Here is a 21,720-nt window from a genome sequence, read left to right on the forward strand (position 1 = left end):
TTTCTGTTCCAAAATAATAACAGTAGACTTGTAGCTTCTCGGCTGCAATGTGCAGTACAGACAGCCAGATGGCATTACTGGAGTGTCAGAGATTTGAAATTTGTTTTGTGATGCTGTTGTTTAATACCAGGTCCTCAGCATATGCTAGGAAAGCACTTTACCTCTGAGCTATATCCCCAGTCAGTGTGTCTATCTCCCTTTTTTTCTCCTCTCCTCCTCTCCCCTCCCCTCCCCTCGCCTATTCTTTTCTTTCCTTCTCTTCCTTTTCCCTTCTCTTCAAAAAAGAAAAAGAAAAAGAAAAAAGAAACAAAACAAAAAAATTACCACATAGCGGAGACATATAAATTCATTATTATCAAGGAGAATTAAGGTTTTCCTCTTTTGTAAGAAATAAAACTGATTATCTGTTGACATAATAGCTTTCCAGAATTATTTTGAAGATACGTTTCATTTCCAGTACTCCTTTCTACAGGGTTATGACTATTTTCTTTCATTTTATCTTACAGGTTGTTGGAAAGGACACCAATGTCATGTTGGTAGCTTTGGCAGCAAAATGTCTTACTGGCCTGGCTGTTGGGCTAAGGAAGAAATTCGGACAATATGCAGGACATGTAAGTAACATTCTTTTTAGATATAAATCTGTACAATTATCAGAAATGATAGGCTAGTTTGTTTTATATTTTAAAACAACTTCTTGGTATAGATCTTTATATATTGGACAAGGTAAGCTTCTCAATGTGTTTCATATATATTCAGTCTAGCTCCCCACAAATTTTATAAGGCTCCCCGGGCAGTGGTGGCGCACACCTTTAATCCCAGCACTTGGGAGGCAGAGCCAGGTGGATCTCTGTGAGTTCAAGGCCAGCCTGGTCTGCAGAGAGAGATCCATGACAGGCACCAAAACTACACAGAGAAACCCTGTCTCGAAAAAAATTAAAAAATAAAAAATTTATAAGGCTCATAGAAATCAGACACTTCCCCTTCTGAAAGTACAGCCAGCATTTTCTTTGACCGACTTAATACAGTACAAATTCTTAGCTTAATAGAAAAATGTTTCACTATAGCTAGCCCAGATTGGGTAAAACCAAAGCTTATTATAAACCACAGTCTTCCTAGGGTCCCCCCTGCTAGGTAGCCTTCCTGGATCTGTGGGTTGCAGTCTGATTGTCCTTTGCTTTATATCTAGTATCCACTTATGAGTGAGTTCATACTTATGAGTCTGGGTTACCTCACTTAAGATGATATTTTCTAGTTCCATCCATTTTCCTGCAAATTTCATCATGTCATTGTTTTTCTCTGCTGAGTAGTACTCCATTGTGTATATGTACCACATTTTCTTTTTCCATTCTTCAGTTGACAGGCATCTAGGTTGTTTCCAGGTTCTGGCTATTACAAATAATGCTGCTCTGAACATAGTTGAGTATGTATCTTTATGGTATGATTGAGCATTCCTTGGATATACGCCCAAGAGTGGTATGACTAGGTTTTGAGGTAGATTGATTCCCAATTTTCTAAGAAACCACCATACTGATTTTCACAGTGCTTGTACAAGTTTGCACTCCCACCAGCAGTGGAGGAGTGTTCCCCTTGCTCCACATCCTCTCCAACATAAGCTGTCTTCAGTGTTTTTGATGATAGCCATTCTGACAGGTGTAAGGTGGTATCTCAGAGTCGTTTTAATTTGCATTTCTCTGATGACTAAGGATGTTGAGCATTTCCTTAAACATCTTTAAGCCATTTGAGATTCTTCTTTTGAGAATTCTCTGTTTAGCTCTATAGCCCATTTATGATTGGATTGTTCAGTATTTTGATGTCTAGTTTCTTGAGTTCTTTATATGCTTTGGAGATCAGCTCTCTCTCAGATGTGGGGTTGGTGAAGATCTTTTCCCATTCTGTAGGCTGTCTTTTTGTCTTATTGACTGTGTCTTTTGTCCTACAAAAGCTTCTCAGTTTCAAGAGGTCCCATTTATTAACTGTTGCTCTAAGTGTCTGTGCTACTGGTGTTATATTTAGGAAGTGATCACTTCCTGTGCCTATGCGTTCTTCCTCCTACTTTCCTGTGCCTATGTGTACTTCCTACTTTCTCTTCTATCAAGTTCAGTGTGACTGGATTTATGTTGAGGCCTTTGTTCCACTTGGACTTGAGTTTTGTGCATGGTGACAGATATGGATCTGTTTGTAATCTTTTACATGTTGACATCCAGTTATGCCAGCACCATTTGTTGAAGATACTTTCTTTTTTCCATTGTATAGTTTTGGCTTCTTTGTCAAAAATCAGTTGTTCATATGTGTGCAGATTAATGTCAGGGTCTTCAGTTCGATTCCATTGGTCCATACGTCGGTTTTTATGCCAGTACCATGCTGTTTTTATTACTGTAGCTGCATAGTAGAGCTTGAGGTTTTTTGTTTTTCCATGTGAAGTTGAGTATTGTTCTTTCCAAGTCTGTGAAGAGTTGCGTTGGGATTTTTTTGGGGATTGCATTGAGTCTGTAGATTGCTTTTGGTAAGATTGCCATTTTTACTATGTTGATCCGACCTGTCCATGAGCATGGGAGATCTTTCCATTTTCTGATAGCTTCTTCAGTTTCTTTCTTCAGAGACTTAAAGTTCTTGTCATAGAGGTTCTTCACTTGTTTAGTTAGTGTTACCCCAAGGTATTTTATATTATTTGTGGCTATTGTAAAGGGTGATGTTTCTCTGATTTCTTTCTCAGCCCTTTAATCATTTGTGTATAGGAGGGGTACTTTTTAGATTATGGATTAGCCTATAGAAAAATATCTGCCATAAATCAAACAGTGAAGGGAAAGATGAATACAACTTAAGTAAAACATAGCTCTCTGAACTGATGAAGATAGGTCCCTTCTGTATCCCAGAATCTAATCAATATTTATATGTATAATTCAGCTATCATTTGGCTTAAAAAGGCTTATTGGGAAATGTTATCATTTGTACTATTTTCTACAGAGAAAAAAAAAATTTTTTTTTTTTATTTCATTTTTTGAGACACGGTTTCTCTATGTAGCTTTGCGTCTGTCCTGGAACTCACTCTGTAGCCCAGGCTGGCCTCAAACTCACAGCGATCCGCCTGCCTCTGGCTCCTGAGTGCTGGAATTAAAGGCATGCACCACCACCGCCCAGCTCTGAGAAAACATTTTACTGTTAAAATAACCCTGGACTTTTAAATTACAACCTGTTTTTATGTTTAGGCTATCTGAGTATTATTTCTCCTGCAATTGTACATCAAATATTTTTACATTTAAAAAAAAAGGGCAAATACTATAGAATTGTATTACATGAAGTATATAGAATATACAAATTCATGGAGACATAAAGATTAGACATTATCTCAAGACAGAGAAGAAAGGAATATAGAGCAATGATTTCCTAAGTACACAATCTCTGTTTTGTGTGATGGAAAAGCCCCACAAATGGACAGTAGCATCAGGACATAGTATCATGAATGTAATAAATCAATACAATTAATGTTATTAATGAATATCATAAATATAATTATTGAATGAAAACAAAAAGAAATCATACACTTGGCCTAAAGAACTTATTTGATTTGTTTGCTTACTATTTTATTAATTAATACTGCTTTTATAACTATGAAATACATCAAGTTAAAATAAAATTGTCAAAGCTCTAGGATTGTGCATTATAACTCACTAGGTGAACATCTTAGCATGCATAAGATCCTAGGTTATCTTCCCAACCACTCTGACCCAAGGGGGAACAAGTTTTTAATAACCTGTATAGGAATGAAAATGGGAGTAGGAAAAGCAAAGTAAAACTATAAGTGAAGATAACACATGAAATGTGTTTCATAGTTTTTTTCTATTTAAAAAGTAATGATATACTTGAAAATTTTTATATAGGTTATACTACATACATGATGTCTCAGCTTAAGTTATTCTAAGGAAATTAGAACGCATTTGTCAATATATTTTCTTTGTATAAGTGAGGTAGCAATCAAGTTATTAATAGAGTTAATGAATTGAGATGTTTTCCTTAACTATGGCAGGTAATTGTTGCCTCTCAATTTGGTCTGAATTATATAGAATGAGTTATCATTCTGAAAAATCAGTATTTGTCAGTTTTATTGTTAACCACCTACCACTGCTTCCTCTGAGTGATTAAAAGCATGTACTACAACATTCAGCTGAGATATGGGTGTGCTTTTGATAAGTTTTGTGTTAGTTATTAGGATGTTTTATACAAAAGTAGTTTGAAGATAGAAAACTGCTTTGAGAAGTAGAGAGGATTCAGCACATGTTTTATTTGTATATTCCTAACTGTCCTGAAACTGGCTGTGTAGACTAGGGTGACCTTGAGTTCAGAGTTCCGTCTGTCTCTGCCTCCAGAGTGCTGGTATTTGTGCTGCCTGGAAAGGAAACAAAACAAAACAAAACACTACTTTTAAAATTGATATTAATTTGCTAAGGGATGGTTGAGTGGTTACTTTAGTTCAACCTGTTACTGGTTCTATTTAACTTACTGTTTAGCTTAATTTGGATTTTTTTTTTTAAAAGATTTATTTATTTATTATGTATACAGAAGAGGGCGCCAGATCTCATTACAGATGGTTGTAAGCCACCATGTGGTTGCTGGGAATTGAACTCAGGACCCCTGGAAGAGCAGCCGGTGCTCTTAACCTCTGAGCCATCTCTCCAGCCCCCTGGATTTTTTTTTTTTTAAATTATATACTATTCATTTAGAAGTTAAGAACACTTCCTAACTCCTTTGGGGAGTATTCCATATAAATTGAAACATAGAATGTATGATTGATTGTTCATGACTGGTTTCCTTTCACCTAGTTTAAGTTTGACAGTTTTGATCAGCCATACTGTAGTGTGTGTGTCAGTACTTCATTCTTTTTTGGTGGGGGTTACGGAGTGATGTTTGTTTTTTTGGGACAGGGTTTCTCTCTGTAACAGTCGTGGAACTACTTTGTAGATGACATTGCCCTTGAACTCACAGAGATCCTCGTGCCTCTGCCTCCTGAGTGCTGGGTTTCGCCACCATGCCCAGCCATTCTTGCTTTTTTTAAACTAATTTTTTTTTATTGTATGAGTGTTTTGCCTATGTGTACATTTGTACACCACATGTGTACCTAGTGCCATTGAAGGTCAAAAGAAGGCATTGGATCTCCTGGAACTCCAGTTAGGGTGATTGTGAGCCATCATGTGGGTACGGGGAACCAAACCTGGATCCTGTGCATCAACAGCATCTGTTCTTAACTGTTGAACTAGCTCTCCAGACCCAACAATACTTCATTCATATGTGTCAGAGTATTTTTCTTGCTGTTCACTTTTACAGGTTGTACCAACAATTTTGGAAAAATTCAAAGAAAAGAAGCCTCAAGTGGTGCAAGCCCTGCAGGAGGCAATCGATGCAATCTTCCTCACTGTAAGTTAGAGCATAAAACTTAGCGTTTTGTCTTAATAAATGTTGTCACTCTAATGATTTGACTATTTATCGTTGAAAAAAGCTCACTGGCATTTTCTTTTACAGACCACACTACAGAACATCAGTGAGGATGTTTTAGCAGTAATGGATAATAAAAACCCAACCATCAAGCAGCAGACGTCTCTTTTTATTGCAAGAAGCTTCCGTCACTGTACCGCTTCTACATTGCCGAAGAGTTTATTAAAGCCCTTTTGTGCTGCTCTACTTAAGGTAACTGGGGGGATGGATAGTTTCTACATTCTTTCCTCCTAGTTACATACAGTGACTTCTTGACTTGGTGTAGATTGTAATCTTTTAAGGAGCAGGCACTCTGAACCCAAATTTTTGTAACTGTCTTGGTTGACTTTTGAAGGACGACAAGTTAGCCAAGCATAAGTGTCAGACTGAAGTGTTTGAGGGTCATTGGGAATGGGCCATTTCAGATAGAAGGTAAAAAGAAAAGGAAAGCATTTAAGGGCTGGCAGGATGATAGTTCAGAGGCCATGCAAGCAACCTGAGTGAACTCCCCAAATCCCCTTTAAAGGTGAAGGGGAGAACCAACTCCATGAAGTTGTCTTCTCCCCTCCCTATGTGCTGTCATCATACACACAGGAATGAATATGCACACACATTGTGTGTGTGTGAGGTTGTTGTTGTTGTTTCAGCTTTTACAGGGGCTAGAGAAATGGCTCAGCAGTTAAGAACTGCTCCTGTAAAGAATCCAGGTTTGCCTCTTGGTACCTACATGGTAGTTCACAACCATCTGTTACTCTAGTTCTAGGGGCTCTTGTGACCTCTGTTGGCACCAAGCATGCACATGGTACATATACATACATGCAGACAAAACACTCATACACGGAGTTGGGGATTTAGCTCAGTGGTTGAGCGCTTGCCTAGCAAGCGCAAAGCCCTGGGTTCGGTCCTCGGCTCTGGGGAAAAAAAAGAAAAACACTCATACAATTCAAAGAAAATAAATTACATTTAAAAATGACATTTACATGGTGAATAGATTAACTAGAGAGCTCTTCAACCTAGAAAGAATTGTGAAACATTAACTGTTAATTGGCAAAAGAAAAGCTACAAATAACTTCAGTAAATTGTAAAGGGAAAATTCTTATCCCTCCACTGTTGTTGAGGATAAAATTAGTAGTGACTAGAGTTCTTCATACTAAATATCATTTACTTCTGTATAGCACATCAATGATTCTGCTCCTGAGGTCAGAGATGCTGCATTTGAAGCACTGGGTACTGCTTTGAAGGTGGTTGGTGAGAAAGCGGTAAACCCATTCTTAGCTGATGTTGACAAACTCAAACTTGACAAGGTAGGTTAGTAATAGTCTTGTCTCTTTGCATTACTGTTTGCAAATCTACTGATAGATTCTGAAGGAGGGGAAGACATCATCTTCAGTTCAGCCCACCATGCTGGATAGCCACACAGATGGCCCTGGTTAAACTCAGTGGGTCAAAGAACAATACAAAAATGCATGAATGTTGGAAAAGGAATTGTATGGAGGGTAGTGTGAGTAATAGAGATGAAAGAGTTATGGGTAGATAAATGTGCCAGTAATTAGAATGCATTGTATATGTATGAGTCATCAAAAAGATGAACTTAATAAAAGATAAATAAAATTACAGCCGGGCGGTGGTGGCGCACGCCTTTAATCCCAGCACTCGGGAGGCAGAGGCAGGCAGATCTCTGTGAGTTCGAGGCCAGCCTGGTCTACAAAGCGAGTTCCAGGAAAGGCGCAAAGCTACACAGAGAAATCCTGTCTTGAAAAAACAAAAACAAAACAAAAAAAAATAAATAAATAAAATAAAATTTCTGAGTACTTACATATTTTTGATAAAAATTTTTTTAGTTGCCAGCTTTTCTTTCTTGTTTCTTTTTCTTTTCTTATTTTGCAAAAGTATTTCAAGGCAGGGTTTCTCTGTGTAGCCCTGGCTGTTCTGGAACTCAGTCTGTAGACAGTGCTGGCCTCAACTCAAAGATCCACATGCCTCTGTCTCCCGAGTACTGGAATTAAAAGCGTGTGCCACCATGTGTGACTTTTGTTGTTGTTGTTTTTTGTTTTTGATTTTTCCAGACAGGGTTTCTCTGTGTAGTTTTGGTGCCTTTCCTGGATCTCGCTCTGTATTCCAGGCTCCCCTCAAACTCGTAGATCCGCCTGGCTCTGCCTCCTAAATGCTGGGATTAAAGTTGTATGCCACCATGTCTGACTCTTATTGCGAGTTTCTGGAGGAAGAAAAATTATGTTGCAAATATGTACATGCATTTGAAACCAGTTTTGGAGGTTGCTCTCTGGGCATTTTTTTTTTGTTACCAATTTTGTCTTTTGTGTATTACTAAAAAAGAAAACACTGATAATCTACTCAGTGTTATTTCATTCTCTAATGATAGTTCAGAACAAACTTTGCTAACTTCTGCTTGTTGAAATTTTAATCTAAGCTACCGGGATGCAATAGTAGAAAAAAACACCTTTCAAATTATAACCAAACCAAAGCTGAGTAACCAATCTTTAGAAGATGTAATATAGAAATGTACTTTCCTAAATGTAAATATCTTTCATCAAAATTATGTCTGTTATAGGTATTCATGTAATTTTAATTTGTGAAGAAATAAAACATAAGTCATATGCAGTGCCAAGAATGTCACAAATTAGAATTACAAAAAAAAAACAATTTTCTTCTGAATTCTTTTGTATAGTTGTGACTTAATGACTTCTAGTAATAATGTAATGGTTGTGTTTCAAAGTTATTTGAGCATAATAATGTACATATTGCTTTCTCTAGATCAAAGAATGTTCAGAAAAAGTAGAGCTAGTTCATGGTAAGAAAACTGGTTCTGCAGCTGAAAAGAAGGACTGCAAGCCTGCACCTGGAAGGGCTGCTCCATCCGGGGCTGCAGGGGACAAAGACACGAAGGACGTTTCAGTACCTAAACCAGGACCAGTAAAGAAAGCACCTACTACTAAGGTTAATAGATTTTGTGACAAGGTCTGACTCTAATCCATGCAAATGTTTTTAACCACCAAGTCTTCTCTCTATCCAGGCCCCAGTTCATCATTTTTGTTTTGTTTGTTTTATTAAATCACTTTGAATTAGAGGTTTTTAATAGGCAACCTGAAGATCAGCCAGGTAGTCCATAGATCGTCTTTAGGTCTGTGTTTGACATTTGGTAAATTCTATAGACAATAAAACATTCTGGAGGTGATCTCATGTTAATAAAATTTTAAGAGTTGGGGTGAAAAGATGGCTCAAAGGTTAAGAGCACCGATTGCTCTTCCAGAGGTCCTGAGTTCAATTCTCAGCACCCACATGGTGGCTCACAACCACCTATAATGAGATCTGGCACTCTCTTCTGTATACATAATAAATAAATAAACAAACAAACAAATAGATAAATAATTTTAAGAGTTAAAAAATGTATAAACAAAAACTAATTTTACAAAATTCCAAGTGGTGTATGGTTTTAAATTTTTCTTTTAGGCTGGTGGACCACCTAAGAAAGGCAAAGCAACTGCACCAGGAGGTTCCACAAATGCTGGAACAAAGACTAAGAAGGGATTGGAGACTAAAGAAACGGTGGAGCCCGAACTCTCGGTGAGTAGTGCACATGAGAACCCTAGACATTCAGACATGGGAGGGGGCTGGAGGGGTCCTTTTGCTGAATGCTTTAACATACAGTAAATGAATACCATTTGGCTACTGATAGATACTTCTTTGAACAGAATTTTCTTTATGAAAGAAGACTCTGATGCTGTAGTGTTCCTGTAGGAGTATTTTAGTTTTGGCTGAGTAACTTTTATATTCGTGCCATTTGTTTCCTTAAATAGTTTCTCATTATGACGTTGCCATCTTACAGATTGAAGTATGTGAAGAAAAGGCTTCAGCTGTTCTTCCCCCAACCTGTATTCAGCTTCTAGACAGTAGCAACTGGAAGGAAAGGCTAGCCTGTATGGAAGAATTCCAAAAGGTATATATGCAAGGATGAAGTAGAGTGTAAAATTTAGATTATGTGGAAGCAATAATAGTGCCAAATTAAGCATTTGTCTTAATTGCTATGTTTTATATTAGTAAATATTTCATAGTATAAACTTAAGATGAGGTTGGACTTTGTTGTTTTGTATCTTTCAACACTCTCATTCTGACTCTTCTAAGCTTGAAACATTACTTTTTCAAGAAAATTAGGTTCTTACTGTAAATCATGAGACTTAGATGAACTTTTCAGTTATTCATTATTAAATGTAATAAGCAAATAGAGCTTGCAACTTATAATAGACAGTCTTTGACTATTTCGGTACTTCTTCCTTTGTATCATGATTTATTGGTGAAAAACACAATATATATTGGTATGAAGAGCTGTCCAAACTTTTGAAATTGTATAGTCAGCGTTCTTCAGGGGAACAGAACTGCATGCACACACACAGGGGATTTATTAGAGTAGCTTACCAGCTGTGATACAGCTAGTCCAACACTGTCTACCAACGGATAGTCCAGAGTCCAGGAATCTAGTAGTTGTTCAATCTACAAGGCTGGATATCTTAGCTGGTCTTCACTGTATCCTGGAATCTTGAAGAAATAGACTCTAATGCTAGTGAATGAATGAATATGACAATGAGAATAAGGGCAAGCAGGCCAAGAACAAAAGCTTCCATCTTCTATGTCCTTTATATAGGTTGCTAGCAGAGTGTGTAGCCCAGATTAAAGCTGGAGCTTTCCACCTCAAAAGATCTGGATTAAAGGGAGTCTTCCCATTTTAAACGATTTAAGTAAGAAAAATCCATCACACTACATAGTGAGACGCTGTTTCAAAAAACAAACAAAAAATTTAAGCCAGGTGTAAGCCTTTAATCCCTGTACTCAGAGGGCAGAAGCAGATGGATCTCTTTGAGTTTGCGGTCTATACAGTATGTTTCAGGACAGCCAAGGCTATGTAGAGAGACCCTGTTTCAAAAAAAAAAAGAAAGAAAGAAGACGAAAAAAATCCCTCACAAATAGCTACATGGGTTTTAGTTAATTCTAGATGTTGTCAAATTGACAACCGAGAATAGCCATCACAGGAATGATACATGATAGCTCATTTTAGCATATATTGTAATTATGATTCTGTGAGAGAGATATAGAAAAAGGAATGTGAAATTTGAGACAGGAACATCTTCCACTCCTATAGTTTAGACATGAACTTGTACATGTTTGAAATTTAATATTAAATGTCTACCTTATTTCACTGTTTTTAGGAAAATCAAATAAAACAAAATATGTATAAGTAGTTAATAGCACACACTGGGCAAATGAAAAAAAGGTGAATTCCTAAAATGTGAATTTAAAAAAAAATAATTGATAACAGCCATTCTACCTAGCTTAGGAACTGAAACACAGTGGAAGCTAACTAAGCTCCCACTGTAATCCTCCCAGCTCTAGTTCCTTTTCTTTTTCAGAAATAACCACATACTTGACTTTAGGATCTATCCTTCTCTTGGAACTAGAACTCTCTAACTTTCTTGTCTTACTTTATTTATAGGCTGTTGAACTAATGGAGCGAACTGAAATGCCATGCCAGGCATTAGTGAGGATGCTAGCCAAAAAACCTGGATGGAAAGAAACTAATTTTCAGGTATTTTAAGTTGTACATTTAATGTCTTTTATTTAAATCATTTCTATCATAGCAGTCTATGAGACAACCTTGTATAATTAGGAGTTTAACAGTATTACACTCTAAAAAATGAGTGTAAGGAGATGTTTAGAAAACTGATACTGGTCAGGCATAGTGGCAGATACCTTTAATCCCAGCACTTGGGAGGCAAAGATAGGCAGATCTCTGTGAGGTAAAGGCCAGCCTGGTTTACAGAGTGAGTTCCAGGACAGCTAGAGTTACATAGTGAGACCCTGCCTGGGGGTGGGGGGTGATACAGTGGGCAAAAGCACTTGCCATGCAAACCTGACAACTTGAATTTGATCCTTGAAATCTATAGTAGAGGAAGAGAACTGATTGCCAAAAGTTGTCTTCCATGCTCCACATGTGCTGCACGACACGCACACGTAGTAATAATAATAATAAAAATTTTTTAAGTGATACAGGATTTATCACTAGGGTTACATAGAATAGAGCTCATGCTAAATAATCTTAGAATGTATTTCTTTTATTTTTGGTATCTTGTTAGTCCCGTGTTTGCTACTCTACGTACCCCCCCTCCTTTTTTTCTCTGTATGTTCCATGGCTCCCTCCCCCTCTGTTACCACCTTAGTATTTTTACGAAAGCTGAATATTCTGAAAGATAGGTGAAAGAACACCTTATTTTAGCCAATATTCTTCTATATTAGATCCATAGCAAGGAATTTTTAGTGTGTGTGTGTGTTCACATACATATGGAGGGTAGAGACCAATCTTAGATGTCATTTCTTAGGAGCGATCCACTTGGTTTTTGAGATAGGGTCTCTCACTGAATAGGCTAAGGTATCTGGCCCCAAACCCCAGCAATCTCATGCCTTTACCTCACCGTCACTGAGATCATGAGCATTCACTACTACACCTGCCTATTTACATGGATACTTGGAGTTGAACCCAGGTTCTTATATTGTGCAGTTAGCATTTTGCCTACCAACTGAGGCATTTCCCTAACCCTGCTTATTTTTTGAGATAAGCTCCTATCATGTACCTCAGACTGGCATTGAAAACTGTTGTTCCCCACCTTAGTTTCTTGAGTGTTGGGATTATATAGGTATGCACCACCACATATGACTTAATGAAAAAAAATTTTAATGAATATGTTTTATAACAACTTTATTGATACTGTATTACTCTGTTTTAAATTATACAATGGTAATGCTTTTACAATACTATATTTTGAGCAAATGTCCTCAACCTGTGGATCATGACCCCTTTGGAATGTCAAATGACCCTTTCACAGTGATCAAATATCATATATCCTGTGTATCAGATATTTACATTGTGATTCATAACAGTAGCAAAATTACAGTTATGAAGTAGCAATGGAAATGATTTTATGATTGAGGGCCACTGAAACATGAGGACCTATATTAGGGGGTGTGGAAGCATTAGGAAGGTTGAGAACCTGATTTAGAGTATGCTCATCATGCTCAAGAGAATTCCGTTTTTAGTAGCAAGCACTCTCCATTATACTGCAGCTCAAATTCTCTGCCATCTATTAAGATATTTTCTCTCTATGGGTTGACCCCTTCTGGGCACTTCTATCAATGGAATCATTCCTATGTAATGATTTTCAGGTTCACCTATGCATATTATTGCCATATAACATTCCATTGTTTAGATAGACCATTTTTTATTTTTCTTCTCATCAATAGACATATGGGTTATTTGAACTCTTTGGTAATTGTGACTAATGGCCTTTGTGAAAATTCATGTACCAATATTTATGTCTGACCTCCATACTCATCCTGTCTCATGAGTGCCTATGTATATACGAAGTCAATTAAAAAAGTTTGTAAAAAAAAATTTTAGCTCTTAAATTTTCATATTTTGAAACATTGAGTAGCATGTGTTTTCCCCCCTGTATTTGTTGTCAGTTAGCTACTGTAATAGATAACAAAGGATGAAAATTATTTTGGTTGTTTAAATTTTTGATTATTATTTTGGTTATACTTACAGACACTACATCTTCAGGTTGCTGTGTGAGTAATTGAGTGTCATTGACTCCATTATAATGTTCTGATATTTATCCTTGCTCAGGTGATGCAGATGAAGCTTCACATAGTTGCTTTGATCGCCCAGAAGGGAAATTTTTCTAAAACTTGTGCTCAGGTTGTATTAGATGGCCTTGTAGACAAGATTGGAGATGTGAAATGTGGGAACAATGCAAAAGAAGCTATGACGGCAATAGCTGAAGCATGTATGTTGCCATGGACAGCTGAACAGGTTAGTTGCACAGAGCTCTCTTTCCCTACATTGTCCCAGTTTTTTCCCAAATTTTAATTTAGGCCTACCAATTACAGTTAATTCTTAGGTAAAGTTGTTCTATGCTGTGAGATTTTTTTTTTTGGTGCTTTGAGACAGGTCTTACTATGGTAGCCCTGGCTGTCCTGCAACTTACTATAGAAGATGATGTTAATTTTCTCATAAGACTTTGTAATTCAAAATGATCAGTAAATGAAAATTTTCAGACAGGAATGCTTTTAAAACTCTGTCACCTCTGAGGCTGGAAAGATGGCTCAGTGGTTAAGAGCATTGGATGCTCTTCCAGAGGACCTGAAGAGGACCTGAGTTCAATACCCAGCACCCACATGGCAACTCATAACTGTCTTTAACTCCAGTTCCAGGGGATCTCACATCCTCACACAGACAGACATGCAGGCAAAGCAACAATGCAAAACACAAAATAAAATAAAGACAAAAATAAATAAAATCATTTAAAAAAAATCACCTTGCTTTTTAGGATAAATTAAATCTTGTTCATAGATCCATGTAGTTAACACCTGAAAAAATCATATTTGATACATATGTGCCTTAGTTGTAGTTTATTTCCATAAGAAATATAAATATAAGAGAAAATGGATATCTGAACCATGTTTTCCATTGTTTCAGGTGATGTCAATGGCCTTCTCACAAAAGAATCCCAAGAATCAGTCAGAAACTCTAAATTGGTTATCAAATGCAATAAAAGAATTTGGTTTTTCTGGGTAAGTCAGGAAAAAAAATAGAATATAATTAAATATTTTGCTAAGTCTCTGATGTTAATTTGTTTTCACTATCTCTGCTTATTTCTGAAGAATTAAAATTGGTTGTCTAATTTACATAAAAGAAAAGCACATTTGTTCTGAAAGGTCTGTGTTGACTTGTATTCTGCATTTTAATATCTAGTAAAAGAAGAGTTCTTTTATATATATGTACATATACATATATATTAATGTGTGTGTAAATAAATGTATATACACATTTAAAAATTATTTAGGATTGTGTGTCTGTCTGTCTGTCTTGTGGGAGGTGCAAGTGGCATATGCCATGAAGTACATATGACAGTCTTAAAAACTAGTTTTGAGAATTAGTCTGTGCTTCTACCATGTGAGTCATGGGAACTCAGACTCAGGCTTGAGTGGCAGAGACCTGTACTCACTAAGCCGTTTAGCTTTCCCCTATGCCCTGCCTTTCTAGAGGTTCTGGAGATCGCACCCAAGGCCTTGAACATGTTAGCCAATGCTCTGTCACAGAACCACATGTCCAGTCCCCACAAAGAGGGATCTCGTAAGTGGTTTTTTTCCCCTTAAGTGTTAATAGCTCTCGCACAGAAAAGCTTATTCCAAGTATTTCTAGTTAGATAGATTTTAAAATTACTACACAGTTGTTTAGTGCCTAAAAAGGCTCCTTTTTGGATTAAATGCTGTCAGAATTCCTACAATAAAAATTTTTAATTGTTTAAACACCCTGCCATTTTTATATGAATATAGTTCGTTATTTTTTAATTACATTTAGACCTACCAATTATACTTCTTGTGTGGGGAGTTGGGTGTGCATGCACATTCAGGTGTACATGCCACAGAACACACATAAGTTTAGATAATAACTTGGAGAAATTGGTTCTTTCCTTCCACCATGTGGCTGCTGGGTATTATTCATGTCACCAACCTTGACGGCAAGCACATTTATCCTCCAAGCCACCTCACTGGGCCCACAGCTGTTCATTTTTTTGCCTTGAGTGGCCTCAGATTCCTGGAAATAGTTAACTCCTCCTGCTGCAGCTTCCTGTGCTGGAACTGTCAGTGTGTGCTAGTTATCTGGACACTTTTTAGAGTGTCACTTTTTAGATATGGCAGTATGTTGTCTCTGCTCTGCAGATGAAGAAATTAAAGCACAGAAAGTTTACCATCATAGCTAGGAAAGTGCCAATGCCAGGCTTGAATCCAGGCATTCTGGGCTAAGGAAAAGGATATAGATGCTATTATATTGTGTTGCTTTCTCTGTGCCTTGTTTTGGGCTGTTTACTTGTTTGTTTGTTTGATGTAACTACAACTTATTAGCTTACAAAATGCTACAGTAAGGGCCAGGGATGGTGGCACACATCTTTAATACTAGCAACACAAAAAATCAGAAGCAGAGGCAGGCAGAATCACTGTGAGTTCAAGTCCAACCAGGGCTACATAGTGAGACCCTATCTCAAAAATAAATAGAAATAGTGGCTAGTATATGCTTTTCAGAGTATAGCTAAAGTAAAATGTGATTAGAGAGTGGTAGGAAATAAGACTGGAGAAAGAAAGAGCAAGTCTTTAGGGCCTCAATATTTTGAATAAATTGGGAAAACATAGAAGCTCTTTTAAGCAGGGCTAGAATGTAATTTTGTGGTAGAATACTTGCCTAGCATGTATGGGGTTCTGAGTTCATTCACTAGAACTGCAAAAATTTAGATGAAGAAAACTTTGGTAGAAGAGTATCTAACTGAAGTCAAAAGGCAGATAATGCTGTCAAGAAATGGCTGTTTGCAAGCCAGGTATGGTAGCACATGCTTTTAATTCCCGTACTTGGAGGTAAAGGCAAGTGGATCTCTGTTAGAGAGGTTAGCCTGGTCCAGGACTGCCAGGCTACACAGAGAAACACTGTCTGGAAAAGAAAAGAAAGAAATAGTTGTTTGCATATAGATTATAGAAGTGGAAGTACTATACTTAGAATATATTTTGAAAGTAGAACTGTGTAGGATATTGAATCAGAATGATTCTGGAGTCAAGGATGGCCTGAAGAGCTGGAAGAATAAATATGGGTCAGAAATGAGTTACAGAAGACTGGAAGGCACAAGTTTGGGAGTTGGTGTATATGTAGGATGTCTGCTAGACATAGAAATTGAAATGTGACAGAGGCATATGTTTATGTAATCTAGAGTTCTGGAGAAAGTTTAATACTGGATGTAGGGTACCAGTATAAGATGGTTTAGCAGGTAAGTCCTGGTGGCTTTAGTTCAGTTCTTGGAACCCACATAAAGATGCAAGGAAAAACTTTAGTTAGTATTTAAAGCTCACTGTAAATTTAGGAAAGAGAATACCTGAGGACTCTTCCAGTGGGAGTCAATCCTTAAGTCTGGTTTTATAAATTCTCGAATATTTCAAAGATTTCATTTATTATTAGTTCTAAATACTTTGTTTTTTTTTTTTTCCCTAGGTTGAATGTCAAAGCTTTCATTAGCAATGTGAAGACTGCTCTTGCTGCAACAAATCCAGTGAGTACACTCCAGCATGTGTAGAAGCATTATAGCCACTTTTATGGCTCTGCACTGATTTGGAAAGTTCTTACTGTTTTCTCTGGTAGGCTGTGAGGACTTCTGCCATTACCTTGCTTGGCGTGATGTATCTATATGTTGGTCCTTCTTTGAGAATGTTCTTTGAGGATGAGAAGCCTGCCCTTCTATCCCAGATAGATGCAGAGTTTGAAAAGGTAAAGTTTCTAAAAATGGTACAATCTATGGGTGGTCTTGAGAATGTCACATTACTTAAGACTAAATTTTTAACAAAGTTTAATGGCATGCATACACATGTAATTCCAGTACTCTGAGCATGGAAGACCATGAATTATTTCAGAGTCAGCCTAGGCTACAATAACATTCAAGAGAAGCTTAGGCTGCAGAGTAAGACTATCTAAAAAACAACAAAAATAGAACCTAAGTTCCAGAACAGCAAGAGCTACTACATGCAGAGAAACCTTGTATGGGGGGATGGGGGGAACAAAACAGAGCCTAAAGAGATAACTACTAGCTAACAGCTCTACCAGAGAACCCAAGTTAATTTCTTTTTTTTGTTGTTGGTTTTTGTTTGTTTTGTTTGTTTCTTGTTTGTTTTGATTTTTGTTGTTGTTTTTTTTGTTTTGTTTTTCGAGACAGATTTTCTCTGTGTAGTTTTGGTGCCTGTCCTGGATCTCTGTCTATAGACCAGGCTGGCCTCGAACTCACAGAGATCTACCTGGCTCTGCCTCCCAAGTGCTGGGATTAAAGGCGTGCACCACCAACGCCCAGCATTTTTTGTTTGTTTGTGTTTTTTTTTGTTTTTGTTTTTCTTTTTCTTTTTCTTTTTCTTTTTTTTTTTTCTCTCTCTAGACAGGGTTTCTCTGTGTAGCTTTGGAGCCTGTCCTGGAACTCACTCTGTAGCCCAGGCTGACCTCGAACTCACAGAGATCCACCTGCCTCTGCCTCCTGAGTGCTGGGATTAAAGGCGGGCACCACCACTGCCCCCAAGTTAATTTCTTAACAGCACTCATCTTGGATGACTCACAACTACCTGTAACTCTAGCTCAAGGATATTCATTGCCTTCTGGTCCCTGTAAGTACCTGCATTCGTGTGTGCACACCACAAAGACACATACATATAATTAAAGATAACTCTTTAAAAAAAAATAAAGGCAGAATGACTAAATTTTTAAACCTTTGCAATAAAGAGCACATATGTGTTTGGTTTTATGTACATAAAGTATTCCTGGGAGAATTCATAAGAAATTGAAATTGACTTTGTGAGGAAGAAAAACTGAGTGATTATGGTTTAGAATGAGTGTTTTTTTTTTTCTTTCTATACATTGGCAATGTCAGACATTGTAGTTCTGCTACCTAGAGCTTTGGTAAAAACAGTAGTGCATTAATTCTGCTACCTATTTTTAAAAACACATTAAATTTAAAAAAAATAGGGTAGCCCTAGTTGGTCTGGAAATTGCTGTATAGACTAGGCTGGCCTCAAATTTGTAGTAGCCCTCCTGACTCTGTCTCTTGAATGCTGGGATTATAGGCATACACTATCACATTTGACCAAAATGCAACTTTAATATATTCTTTTTTTAATTAAAAATGCAACAACAACAACAACAAAAAAAAAACAAATAACCTAGGTTTTCTTGAGTAGCTTTCTGACTGAATATGCTAAGTGTTCACAACTTACTTTCTTTTGTTTTAGGAGATACAAGTCAAAAGACAACTTAGTGATTGAGAAGTCAAGTTCTAATAGTTTTCCATAAAAATAATTAGCTATTTTGTCTCAAAATTAGAATCTAGCTAGCAAAGTATGTTTTGCAATACTGTATATAAATATTTTATGAGTTAGGAATGAAGTTCATTGGTTGAACAGTTACTAGCATTCATAAGGTCCTGGATTCTAGCCCCAGCATAGCCATAAAACAAAAACAAGTAGTATGAAAGAATGAAAACTTTTCTTAAAGATTTTATTTATTTATTTTATGTATATGAGTACTCTCTCTGCATATATGCCTTTATTCTAGAACAAGATATCAGATCCCACTGTAGACAGTTATGAGCTGCCATGTGGTTGCTGGGAATTGAAATCAGGATTTCTGGAAGAGCAGCCAGTGCTCTTAGCTGCTGAGCCGTCTCTTCAGCCTGAGAATAAGAAGATTTGACATAGGCACCTTCTCTAGTCTATTTGCTGTCATTCTTCTTCAAGTTCATTGGTTTTATTCATTTGTGTGTAGATGCAGGGACAAAGCCCACCCACTCCAACCAGAGGAATTTCCAAGCACAGCACAAGTGGTACAGATGAAGGAGAAGAAGGAGAAGAACCAGATGATGGGGGCAATGATGTTGTTGATCTTTTGCCAAGGATAGAGATCAGGTAGGTTTACCCTAAGAAATTATTTTATTCTTTATACTGTTTTGGTGTTTCGGTTCAGGTTTTTGTTTGTTTGTTTGTTCTTTATTGTTTTTTGTTTTCAAGACAGGGTCTTGCTGTCTAGCTCTCTTATGTAGACCTCATATGTAAACTCACTAGGTAGACCAGGCTGGCCTCGAACTCAAAAGATATCCTCCTTTGCCTCCAGAGTGCTGGGATTAAAACCGTGTAAGTGTGTGCCACCAGTTTGTTGTTTTACTTTGTTTTGGCTTTTTTTTTTTTTTTTTTTTTTTTTAAGACAAGGTTTCACTGTATAAGAGGCTGACCTTGACCCCACTGTTTTCCTGCCTTAGCTTCTTAATAACTAATATTGTACTAGGGCACTAGTATATCCAGATTCATCATACTAAAATCTTAACCTTTTTTTAATTTGTAAAGGGAGGTTTGGTGACATTATCTTTTAGGAGTCTAGAATTAAAATTATGCCTTCTGTTTTTCAGTGACAAAATTACTTCAGAGTTGGTGTCTAAAATTGGTGACAAGAATTGGAAGATCAGGAAAGAAGGCCTAGATGAAGTGGCAGGTATTATCAATGAAGCAAAATTTATCCAACCAAATATAGGTGAACTTCCAACTGCCTTGAAGGGTCGACTCAATGATTCAAATAAAATCTTGGTACGTGGACCATGTGCCTTTCTCTTTCTTCCCCTCCCCTACTGCTATAGAAGGTTAATTTTCATTGTGGCTTTTACTAGCAAATATGAGTGGTCATGTTATTTGCTTTGATCTACAAAAAGATTCCTTGTATTTCTTAAATGTGTCTCAAGATATACAAATTTACTAATTATATTCTCTTAAATATTAGAGTCCAATACTAAATACCTTTGTATGGAAATATTTTAGTTTTAATATATGTAAGTATGCCTAGTCACACATTTTTTTGTTTATATTTTAAGATCGAGATCCACTATGTAGTCCAGGCTGGCCTTGAACTCACTGTGTCTCCCAAGCTACTCTCAAACCAAGCAATTCTCCTGTATCATGCCTTCCCAGTACTGGGATGATAGACATGCATCACCATGATTTGTTTAATTTCTAATTTTTTTAAAAAAGCATTTATTTGTGTTTATTTGGATGAAAGAGGATATATATATAAAGGTCAGAGAACAGCTTGCAGGTATCGGTTCTCTCCTTCCATGACACCAAGGCTCTGAGACTGAACTCAGATTGTCAGCCTTGATGGCAAGTACCTTTACCCACCATTCCATCTTGTTTGCCCTAATTTCTATATTTTCAATTTTGTTTTTTTTTTATTTCAATATCTTTTAAACTAGAATAAAATTCTAGTACTGTAGTTTTCTGAAATTTTAATTTTTTGCCAAGCATGATAGAGCATTCCTTTAGTCCCAGCACTCAAGAGACAGACACAGGTAGATCTCTGAGTTCCAGGCTACCCTGGCTAGCCAGGGTTACATAGTGAGACTCTATTTAAAAAAAAAAAATTTATGTGTATATGTGTTTTGAGTGTACATTTGTGCATACAAGTGCGATGCCCAATAAGAGGCTAAAAAATTACTCATAAACCAGTTAGATTTGTGTTACAATAAGTAGTCCAGAAGCCTGTAATATTGATCACATCACAGCATTTGTAAAACTTTAAGTAAGTTTGATTACAGTTTGAACCTGTGTTGGCTCTTTGTACTTCAGGTGCAGCAGACATTGACTATCCTTCAGCAGCTGGCAGTAGCCATGGGCCCGAACATCAAGCAGCACGTAAAGAACTTAGGCATCCCTGTCATTACTGTCCTTGGTGATAGCAAGGTAAATCTCTTTCTGTCATCCTTCCATTCTGTAATAAGCCAGCTACATTCTTGAGATAATTCTCTCATTTAGAGGACATGTAATTGCTTAAAAATTTAAAAAGATGATAATATTAGAAGAAAAACAGTAAACATGCTTACCTTCCAGGCAGAGTTTATGTGATGACAAGATGTATCATTATTTGGGTTTGTGATCCTTAAATAGTTATGTCCTTTAGGTTTAGTTTTTTATGAAATTTCTTTCCTGTAGAATTGAAATACATTTTAGTAATTGATGTTTGATTAATTAGTTGAAACAGTTTTATTAAAATACATTGTGACATGCCTGTTTTATATAGTATACATTCAATATATGATTGCTATTTATGATTATGACATCATTAAGGTTTTGTTTGGGGTATTTTTGTTTTATTTTGTATTTTTGTTCTTGAGACAGGGTCTCTTTATGTATTACTGGCTGTCCTAGAACTCTCTATGTAGACCAAGTTCACCTCAAACTCAGAGTTCCCTGCCTCTGTTTCCCAAGTGCTGGATTAAAGGTGTGTACCACCACACCTGGCTTAAAGTTTTGATATAATGAATAAGTATTTGAATTTTGGATCTTGAAGTAATTTTCTATGTCCTTCCTACCCCTGAACTACTACAGTATGTACTTTCTAGTACTACAGTAAGCTGGTTATAATTCCACAGTATTAGAATCGTTGAAGGCTGCAAGTGGTTTTATGTTTTGGGGTTTTTTTTTTAACCCTAGGATAAATATTTTAATGTCCCTTTACTTTTGTGTAATTCATTTAATTTGAGAAATTGGATATATATATTTTTGTTTTTTGTTTGTTTTTCGAGACAGGGTTTCTCTGTGTAGCTTTGCGCCTTTCCTGGGACTTACTTGGTA

The 21,720-nt window shown here is 36.8% G+C and overlaps 1 protein-coding gene across 4 annotated transcripts in view; it reads left to right on the forward strand.

The window, feature by feature from the left end:
- Ckap5 (cytoskeleton associated protein 5) overlaps positions 1-21,720 on the forward strand; it is a 113,603-nt gene that overhangs the window by 53,039 nt on the left and 38,844 nt on the right. For all 4 annotated transcript variants that reach the window (XM_028878914.2, XM_028878918.2, XM_028878916.2 and 1 more), the window contains exons 9-23: positions 507-611; positions 5,320-5,409; positions 5,515-5,679; positions 6,642-6,770; positions 8,239-8,421; positions 8,935-9,048; positions 9,311-9,421; positions 10,970-11,062; positions 13,157-13,342; positions 14,009-14,103; positions 16,568-16,625; positions 16,715-16,840; positions 18,872-19,011; positions 19,509-19,683; positions 20,716-20,829. In XM_028878914.2, the coding sequence (XP_028734747.1) occupies positions 507-611; positions 5,320-5,409; positions 5,515-5,679; positions 6,642-6,770; positions 8,239-8,421; positions 8,935-9,048; positions 9,311-9,421; positions 10,970-11,062; positions 13,157-13,342; positions 14,009-14,103; positions 16,568-16,625; positions 16,715-16,840; positions 18,872-19,011; positions 19,509-19,683; positions 20,716-20,829 (1,884 nt within the window). The remainder of the gene's footprint in view (positions 1-506; positions 612-5,319; positions 5,410-5,514; positions 5,680-6,641; positions 6,771-8,238; positions 8,422-8,934; positions 9,049-9,310; positions 9,422-10,969; positions 11,063-13,156; positions 13,343-14,008; positions 14,104-16,567; positions 16,626-16,714; positions 16,841-18,871; positions 19,012-19,508; positions 19,684-20,715; positions 20,830-21,720) is intronic.

Source organism: Peromyscus leucopus, chromosome 4, assembly GCF_004664715.2.
Source record: "Peromyscus leucopus breed LL Stock chromosome 4, UCI_PerLeu_2.1, whole genome shotgun sequence".
In the NCBI taxonomy this organism is placed as follows: Eukaryota; Metazoa; Chordata; class Mammalia; order Rodentia; family Cricetidae; genus Peromyscus; species Peromyscus leucopus.